The sequence below is a fragment of the Triplophysa rosa genome, linkage group LG15 (assembly GCF_024868665.1).
Source record: "Triplophysa rosa linkage group LG15, Trosa_1v2, whole genome shotgun sequence".
NCBI classification, from domain to species: Eukaryota; Metazoa; Chordata; class Actinopteri; order Cypriniformes; family Nemacheilidae; genus Triplophysa; species Triplophysa rosa.
Window position 1 is genome coordinate 19,389,787 of NC_079904.1, and position 9,942 is coordinate 19,399,728.

At 38.4% G+C, this 9,942-nt stretch overlaps 1 protein-coding gene across 2 annotated transcripts; it reads left to right on the forward strand.

Moving 5' to 3' along the window:
* Window positions 1–7,960: 7,960 nt before the first annotated feature.
* LOC130565612 (glutaredoxin-related protein 5, mitochondrial) lies at window positions 7,961–9,427 on the forward strand. 2 transcript variants are annotated; one of them, XM_057352498.1, is made up of 3 exons: window positions 7,961–8,206; window positions 8,373–8,549; window positions 8,889–9,427. In XM_057352498.1, the coding sequence occupies exons 2-3, from the start codon at window positions 8,396–8,398 to the stop codon at window positions 9,056–9,058; spliced, it is 324 nt and encodes a 107-aa protein (XP_057208481.1). In that variant the 5' UTR covers window positions 7,961–8,206; window positions 8,373–8,395; the 3' UTR covers window positions 9,059–9,427. The 2 variants fall into 2 exon arrangements, with proteins under 2 accessions (XP_057208481.1, XP_057208480.1); XM_057352497.1 differs by having other exon boundaries at window positions 7,961–8,549.
* The last annotated feature ends 515 nt before the right edge of the window (window positions 9,428–9,942 follow it).

The following is a 9,942-nucleotide window of genomic DNA, read 5'->3' on the forward strand; positions in this document are numbered from 1 at the left end:
TTGCTCGTCCTCTCTCGGAAGTCACAAGGTATTGGTAGGCCACAACTGTTTGTGGAGCTTTATGTGTAGTTGTAACAAGGCGAGGTGGAGGATGCACATAGTCTGCTATGCGAAGACATGACATACAACTTTGTCTCATAGATTCATTTGTTTGCTTGTAGATATGAGAACATTTCCTCTCTGGTAATTTTCCCAAGAAATGTCCTCCTGAAGATCGTTCATGACAGATGAGTTTACTAGGTAAATGCTTGACTGTTGCAATCTGAGCAAAAAGTCTTTTGGGGAGAGTGATTGATTTCCACGTGCTGTCCATTTGAGTCATCATAACAGTACCTCCATTTGGTTTCCTTTGTAGTCCTGCAGCTGCTATTGCAACCATAGTCATCTCAAATGTTGTGTTATGATCCTGATGTGGCCACCAGTCTCCTCCAGTGGTGCTATGAGGGAACTGAGAACAAACATAACAGTTTCTGGAAGCATACATTTTGACTGTATGATTGGTGAATCTCCACCACATGTTAGTAGCATAAGGATGAGGGGGATTAGGGTGATCCATCCATGAATCAAGTTGGTCTGTGTTGTTGATACTCTGTCGTTTATTTCGATGTTTTGGTGCAGACTCTGGAACCAACTGACCTGGGGACAAATGTTCATCTTTAGTAGCATTTACTCCAAAGTCAGCCTGTTCCAAGGTAGAATTCATAAAGTCTGTGTGGTTCAAATCCATATCCATGTCTTTGCGCAGAGTTATGTTATCCTTGAAAAGGGTATGTGGAAGTTCCTCGCCATCTGGGAATTGTCTCAGAAGTATTGGTATTATGATCACACATGTCAAGATGATCAAAACAGATGCTATGTCTCGCTGTCCAAACAACTATCGGAGTCTCATAGGATGGCATGGGTGTTTTCTGCCCTCCATATTGTTATTTGCAATGTTTAATTTTATTAAACTTCAGTTCAATTCATATCCTTCAGTACGATAAGTAAAAATCACCCACTGACCTGGTTTTAATCTGGATTCTGCTTTAAATCGAGTATGACAATTATGTGGTTTGAATTTCAAATGTATGCCCCCCCCACCTCCGTGCCTCCCTCTTCCGTACCTCCCCCTCTTGTTCAGGTAATTGAGGGGATGTGCAAATCTGATCATGTTGTGCTATATGCACTTTGGGCCGTGTGTAACATCCTTATAAAGGTATTGTTGGGAAAGATAGGGTATTTGGATCAGATGTGATGATTATGTTATACATGAGATGGTTGTCTTTAGTCTTAATTCATTGGACCAATTGATGGAGCTGGTTACAAGTTGAATAATATGGAAGGTTATTGTGGATTTTAATTAACGATATGTATTCAGGTTAGTGCTTAACTCATTTCGATTGAGTTGTGGTTTGAACCATTATATAGTAGCTTTTTATCTGTTCTATTCTTATGATTTACCAGTCTAAGTCTTTTGAATTGTTTTCAGTCCATTTCATAAATATTTTAGTTGATCGTTTGGTTGAGATTATGTGTTAATTTAGGCCTGACCTAGATAAAGTTCAGAAGGTTGAACATGTTGTTCACTTTGTGGCCTGAAAACTGGTACCAACTGGAAAACTTATTTTTAAAAACCAAGTGAAGGCCGACATTCCACTATTAGATACAAACCTTGTTGCCTAGAAAATAATAGTGGCAGACGAGAATGATTGGATAATAAAAAATAAAAGATAAAGGGAATTTACCTGATTGGTTTAGGAAAGCACCTCCTTTCCTAAGTTTCACTATAACTACAGGCTGGAAAACACTAAGTTTTCAGATGACTTGGGACATCTCACTTTGTTTGGCCTGATCAAATAAAGTTAACTCCTTTACACCTGAACCTTCTTTGTCTGAGAGATTTTTTGAACTTCAAACGAACCTTTTTCAGATCAAGGGCAAAACAGAATATGGGATGACCAGTTAAAGGTCAATGGCTTTTCAGTCGCTGAATTCATTCCTGGTGTGTGAAGTAAACACGGCCAATAGTTATTATTGTGTGACGGGCTGAGTTTCGAGGGGTTGCCTTCTTAGCAGTTGCCACTAAGTTGTCTTTGTTCTTGAAATACAGACACATAACCAGAATTCACCAGTTCTTGATAACACAACCACTCAGTACCTTCCTCCCTAGTTGGAAAATAGAGCGATGTCCCTCTTATTCGGTCTGCAGGTGGTTTTCGGTGTGGGGTGTCATCCATATGATCAGGTCTGAATTTTTTAGCAAATTGTTTAAAGGCAGATGACATTCGTCACATACAATATTTATCAGGTCAATTATTTGGGTAATATTCCGTATAATATTTCCAAAGCTGCGTAGTGATGTCCGTATATTCCAAAGTCAAATGGCCAGTTGCTCTGTCCAATACTGGTCTAAAGTTTTGTCTTGTTTCGCCAACAATATATGTTCTTCCTAATTGTGTTGTGTTATCTGTAGATTTTTCTGCAGCTGTTACAAAGACTGCTAATATACTGTCGTCCTGTTGCAGGAGTNCATTAATCTTAAAATCACGTCGAATGGTGACTTCAGGAATTGCTTGCTGCTGCTGGGAAAGCACAGGGGGACTTGACACATCAGGAACTTTCAAACTCAAGCGTTGGATTTCGTTTTTCAGCATATTTGTGGATGACTCAAAATGATGATGCAGTCCTGTGTACTGTCTCTTTAAATCCGCAAGCTCCGCAGAACTCCTGTCTGTATCGCCGCCGCCATCTTGAATCGCGCGGTCGCTGCGTTGCGTCATCCCGCTAGCAAAACGCTAACAAGTCTTTCACATGTTGACGGGCTACGTTGTCATCTGTCTCTACAACACCCTCAACTGCTTCACTGATTAATCTGATCAGCCAGTGCCGTTTACTCTGTCCCTCTGCAGACACTTTTGCATATTCACACACCTCTTGCAGTTGATCGAGCCGCAGACGGAGCAGTGCCTCGCTTAGCCGATCCTGTAGCTGCTCTAGGTCCATGCTCAGCGTCGTAACTCACTCAATACGGCACCGTCGATCCTTCCTCGTCGCCAGTATTTGTAACACACTTGAAGAAGACTACCACAAGCGTGTGATTCAGGTGGGTTCTTTATTCCGCCAGCACATTCACGAGCATTCTAGAGATCTCGTTACCGTTATCTCTCACAACAACCGACTCGTGCCTCTCTCTATACACTCGTCAGCTAACTCTTCTTCTCCTCTGGTCTACTCCAGGAGTCTCTATCTTGCTGTTGCCACCTAGTGGACATTCATTACATCTTTGTAGGTTTTATTATGAATGTGTGCTTGTCCCGAATTATTAAACATTAACAATCAAACTACAAGTTAAACAAACATTGCAAAAATAAATATTTGGGGGGGTTAACTCTTTGTGCATATTTAAACAGATTAACACCTACTCTTTGTGCGCATTTAAACAGATTAACACCTATTCTCTACATTTCTCCACAGATAGTCAATTGCTTCTTTCACCTCTCGTACGGGCAGATGCGTTTTCTCTCTGGAGAAGCGTTCAGTCTTTGCTCTTGCAAACTCCGTCGTGTAAACTGTAGTGTGTTTTCGGTTTTATTCCAATAGGATTTACCATCCCATCAATAGAATCCATCACATACAAGTAGACAACAAGCATACAATTCCCATTATAACCATTAAATCCATTACATTTTATGTTGTATTTTGGGCAGGGTTCTATTGTTTTTATTTCAACAGGAATACTTCAACTATATAGTTACTTCAGTAAAAACATCATTCATGTCTTGTGATCATAAACTGAAGAGGCGTATGTTAGTTACTTTGGTTTATTAGACTCCTAGAACTCTGTGGGACATATTCATCCGATCACAACTACTGCGTCTTGTTTCTCTACATGTTCCCCTATGCCGTCCTTTTCACTCTCAGGCCCCCTAGTGGGCGGATGACATTACCGATGTACAATACCCTGACAATTCATTTTCCAAATCGCTTTAAATGATATAGCAGCAGATCAGAAGTTAACACGCACGCGTAGCTCAAGGTGTATGTGACGCTTATTTACCGTTTAGCCGTTATGCCGATCATTTTCATGACAATGTTTCTACGATCTTTGACTGATTGTAACCCACAGATGATTACACCACACTTTAACATGTGCCTTTTTCGTCTTTTATTGTTCTATTTGCCTTTTTAGAGCGCAATCAACGGTGTAGCAGCGCCTACGTTTACATTAGTTTAGCGGGGAAGAAAATTTTTGCGTCAAAAAATTTGCCAAATGGCCATTCAAAGCTTGCCGGAAAACCGCCAGCATAGAAAAACTGGAATACTTGGCAACAGTAAAAGGTCCTGGCAGATCGCAAGCCAGATAAATTGCGCACACAGGAAACCCGCTGCATAAAAACCATTTTCTACTTTTGGACCTTTTTATAAATGTAGTGGAGTAAAAAGTATGATATTTGTCTTTCAAATAGTGAAGTTAAAGTACAAGTACTCAGAAAAAACAATACTCAAGTAAAGTACAGATACTCAAAAAGTGTACTTAAGTACAGTACTCAGGTAAATTTACTTCGTTACTGTCCACCTCTGCAACTGGCTTTTAAAGGGAATGGTAGATAAAACTTTGAGACGATGCGCCTAGCCAGTTTTTCCATCGTCTATATCATCAAAAGTGGATTCGGAAATGCGCCTTCGCCATGCAGACCATATAAGTATATATAAGTACTGTGTCTACACATTACAATGCAGAAATTATTTGGAGATTAACTGTGATTTATTTATTCTATTTCTAGAGGCAACACAAAAGAACTACTTCAAGACGTTGAAGGCGATTGATGTGGAAGACCTAATAGCATTAGTCCTGAAATTTGCCCCACACAGGAATTTAAAATGGTAATCACACTTTTTTACAATATACTTTGATATTGTCTAAGTAGGCTATTAACTACAGGTTAAAATATAACAAATATTTTCTCCAGTGAAAGGAATGCATTTATATTTTATTTAAAGTTCTACAAAACCTTGTTCTGAACCAACACAGTACCCTATCCCACAGCGACATCTAGCGGTAAATTAAAATATAAATATTATTAGAATCTGTTTAAAAACTACACTAATTACTAACAACTGTTATTCTTATTCTAAATTATTAAATCAATTGATGTGTAAAACGAAATGGCATGTTTCGAAGAAAAGTGGAGTTATTAACATTTACACTCACTTATGCAAACGATTTATATATATATATTATATAAGGAATAACCCTTGTTGTTGTTGCTGCTGCTAATCTACTATTATTTTTGCAGGTGTTCATCTGTTAGGACCAAGTGTCAGCTTTACAGGAAAGTCACAGATGGGGTGAATAAAAAAGTGTTTCCCCAACTTCAGCATAATTCAAATGGACACACTCCATCCCTGACAACAGGGCTGGAATGCGAAGAAAATTCGGCCCAGGCATTTTTAGGTCTGCATCGGCCCTCCCCTTTTGCATTCGCGTTGCATGCATTCGCTTTTATAATACGTCCTTCTAAGTGGCCACGCCTCTGTTACAGCCTCATACGTTAGGGGCAAACACGTCCGGCCCCATACGTTAGCGGCCCACCGGGAAAACGCCTGGTACGCCAGATGGCCAGTCCGCCCCTGCCTGACAAGCATTGTTTTAATTGTCTTGCAACAATTCCCCTGGTGTTGGGAGTGCTTGATGTCCTTTTATTCCCTCTGGGAGATCAGTGAGTGAAGGTTTTGAGAATGAGTGCTTTATTTTCCCTGTGTTTATTCTGCATAAGCTTATTATTTGCCCAGTCAGTTCTCTTGTTCCATATGTTTGATTTATTCCCAATTTAATAAAACTGTTAAAGCCTCTTGTAATTGTAGTGATGTGTAGTTTACTGTTTGTTTAGGCTTGCCTGAAAGATGATAGGCCAGCAATGTCTATGTAATGGTAAACCCCCCAAAATATTTAAAAAAACATCTACTGCCTATTTTTCCATTAAGCAGAGTACAGAAGTGTTTGCCTCCTACATGTTGTCACTAGTGTAGTGTTAAGTCCTTACACTACACTAGTGGCAGTATTCTGTACTTTATGAACTGTCTTACAATAACTGAACTCATGTTACACTTATCAGATGGCAAAATCCATGATTCAACACTGTAAAACTGTCAATAAGTATCGATAAATACATACAAAAAACACTGTGATGCCACACATGGGATTTATAAGTTTGTGATATTGATAATGTGCTTGTAATTGCTCCATGAAAGTAAAAGTGTACCCAGTTCTACACTTTCCCTAATCTTACTGACCTGATTCGTAATTTGCTTCAAGACCTGAATGCAGACTTCAGAAAAGAAACAGAAAAAAACGTTGTGTATGCGCTCCCGCATTGCCTGATAATGGTAATGTTTTGTCAGGCTTATAAGGATCACATTTGGTCATTTATATTTAGATATTTAAAGAGATAAATAGTGTTATGTTTTCATCTGTGTTTGTATGGTGCTTGTAAAAATTAACATTTTTAATGTAGGGTCACGGTAAGTCTTAATGTTAATTAAGTCTATTTTTAATGCTATTAGTTAATAACCTAAAGGGAACGTTCTGGGAACGTTAGCTGTTGGTTAGAAAAACTAACCTGCAGGGAACGTTCCGGGAACTTTACCTGTTGGTTAGAAAAAACTAACCTGCAGGGAACGTTAGCTGTTGGTTAGAAAAAAACTAACTTGCAGGGAACGTTCCGGGAACGTTAGCTGTTGGTTAGAAAAACTAACCTGCAGGGAACGTTCCGGGAACGTTAGCTGTTGGTTAGAAAAAACTAACCTGCAGGGAACGTTCCGGGAACGTTAGCTGTTGGTTAGAAAAAACTAACCTGCAGGGAACGTTCCGGGAACGTTAGCTGTTGGTTAGAAAAACTAACCTGCAGGGAACGTTCCGGGAACGTTAGCTGTTGGTTAGAAAAACACCCTGCAGGGCTTTTGGTTAGGAAAAATATAACCTACAGGGAACGTTCCCCTGTGGTAAAATTGTGCTACTTATCATATAAAATAGAACTTGATTAAAAATAGTACATATATTTAAGTAGACCTAAAAACAAAAGAAAAAAAGAAAATGTACGAGTAAGATACTGGATTATTAACACAAACAGACAAGCGCGGCATCGGCCTGCGGTAATGAGCTGACCCAAAGCCGATCGGTATATACCAATTTATCGGTAGTTCTTCAACAACCATCTTTGAAAATAAATGAGCAAGATTTTATTAGAGGTACTTTTTCATACTAATTATTTAGAACTTTACTAACCTAAGAAAACTGTCCAGATCATCTTAATAGAAGTTACGTGATTCATCGTTTTTCTATAACATCTATTTAATTAAGAACCATGTATCTTCTGTATTTTCTTTACCTCATAAAGCCAAAGAAGCACACTATAAAGTTTTCAACGATATTTCTTAGACTGACTACTGATAATAATAGTTGTACATTTTGTGATGGAGAAATCGAAACAACAGCACATTTTTACTGTCAACATGGTCTGATTTGTACGAGTGGCTTAAAAATAGAGTTGATCTGATGATTTTTTTTGGTATTATAAATGGTGTACAGGTTCAATTTTTGATAAGGCACTACACTTGTGAATGTGAAATTTCCCCATAACAAGAATAGTATTTAAGACAAAGCCGTTGTGTTGTAGTTTAAAACTAAATTTAGATATACTGTAAATTTTTAAGTTTGTTGAAATCGACAAGTGGAAGTAGTTTATTTAATTTATTTGTAAAAAATATATATTTCGGAAGACCCTACTGTTTAATATTTTTGTTTGATTTTTCTTCTATTTATACATCGTCTTTTATGTTGTATGTGCTCTTTCTTAAAAAATTCAATTTGATTTCGCACTGCCTTATTGTGATTGTATTCTTCAGATTAAATAAAAAAACAACGTAACATTACACACCGGAAGAAAATGCGCATTGCACATATCGAACCGGATGCAAACGCCCCCAGTATTTACGTCATACAAGTAACACGATACGTTTTTATTGTAAATATACCTTTTACATTTGTACTAAAATTGACCTTTCAAAGATCATAATGATAAAGCAGTGTGTTTATAAATGACGCAGTTTTAAACCAATTACAGAGGTCACGAAAAACAGGAGTCTTTGACTGTTTATACTGTAGAGGGCGGGCTTACGGCTACTGGCTTACTACGGCGAGGCACGGTGGCGTTCGTAAAGAGAAGTGGCAAGTTTATTTATACGTCTCTAAATTTAAACCCTTTAAGTCTGTACGATGAATAGCATTGTTAGATCTACAGTTCGGTGTCTTCGATCGAGAACATGGTATTACGGAGCAGTTCAAAGTAATGCTGTGCTAAATTCTGGCTGGGCCCGACTCATGTGCTCCTCAGCGGTCCAGAAGAACTTAGAGGAGATGGTGAAAAGGGACAAAGTGGTGGTGTTTATGAAAGGCACCCCCGCACAGCCTATGTGCGGTTTTAGCAACGCTGTGGTTCAGATCCTCAGAATGCACGGGGTCGGAATTTATGCTGCTTACAATGTGTTGGAGGATCAGGATCTCAGACAAGGTCAGTGGTGGTCACTTTTCGTGTTGGATTTCCGTGGTGGTTTAAAACTTAAATTTTGTCATTCACGTTTAAAAACTTGGCTATATATAATGGTAGTTACTGGATCTGGATGACCAAAGCTAAACGTGGGTTAACGGCAGTATAAGCCTTGTAAGCTCTGATTGCTTTTATCATGCCTGTACAGGAGGAAAGGGGTGTTTACCCTCAGCTGACTGAGGTTATAACATTAGCAGTTTTCAGCTGATGCCAAAGATTAAGCAATGCTGAAAAGACAGAAGAATTAGTTCTGTGTGTTGCCATACACAATATAAAAACATTACATGTTCTCTCCTTTGACAGGTATTAAAACTTTCTCCAACTGGCCGACAATTCCACAGGTCTTCTTCAATGGGGAGTTTGTTGGGGGCTGTGACATTCTTCTTCAAATGCACCAGAGTGGAGACCTAGTAGAGGAGCTTCAGAAACTTGGCATCAGATCAGCTCTTCTGGATCGAGAAAAAGAGGCCTAATAGGAGTTTAGGTTGCATAGATACCGTGCATTGACAATATAGGGTCATTGGTGCGATTCCACACTGATCTCAATAAAATGCTGGGTGACTTTGCCTGTTAAATATCAAAACCACTCTGATAAAACTGAATGTAATTATATCAAATCACCCAAACCCTGAGAAATTGTTGACACAGTACTTGACACTTAATTATGCCTACACACAGTGATTACATTTCCATGTCAGCATATTTTTTTCCAGATCCTTATGTTAGACCACTTCTTATTTAAGATGTTGTATTTTGAAATATACTGTTATATATTAAGATGTGTGAAATTTTTGGTTGGTCAATAAAATATTTTTAAAACGTAAAGTGTTAGAAGTGAAACTTAAGTTGCTGTGTGTCCATTATGAAATCTATGTAAATTGTTATTTTCCTAGAATATGGTGTTTTATGAAAGGGTTTCTCTTCTCCTTCTCCTCAAATTAGTCTGTGTCTGTAATTAGGTATTTGTCATCAGATGTTTAATGTGCCAGAGGGGGTTGGGGTAATGCTGTTATCAACACATTTTTGTACAAGTTTCCCATATAAGATAGACCATGACCTCTGAAGATGTTTGTGCATTCAGTAGGCCTATGATAAAAACTGGGACAAATTGAATCAACATGTAAACACCTTTTTATATTAGCTTTGTTAGCGATGTTTAATATTTTAAGTTTGTTTTACTCCAAACTTTTTGTGTGCTCATTGTATCTGAAGTCTTGTACCTGTAGTCATAAGTGTCCACTAGAGGGCACACTTGTATTTTACATTTATTCATTTGGCATACGCTTTTATCCATAGCGATATATCCACGGGCATTATAACCAGGGATGCACATAAGTGGTGCGCATGCGCGACCAAA

What these genes read in the sequence shown, in the direction of transcription:
- LOC130565612 (XM_057352497.1), top strand. Translation starts at nt 8,255, where the DNA reads ATGAATAGCATTGTTAGATCTACAGTTCGGTGTCTTCGATCGAGAACA. An exon ending in GGATCAGGATCTCAGACAAG is followed by an intron (nt 8,550 to 8,888) that starts GTCAGTGGTGGT and finishes CTCCTTTGACAG; the next exon opens with GTATTAAAACTTTCTCCAAC.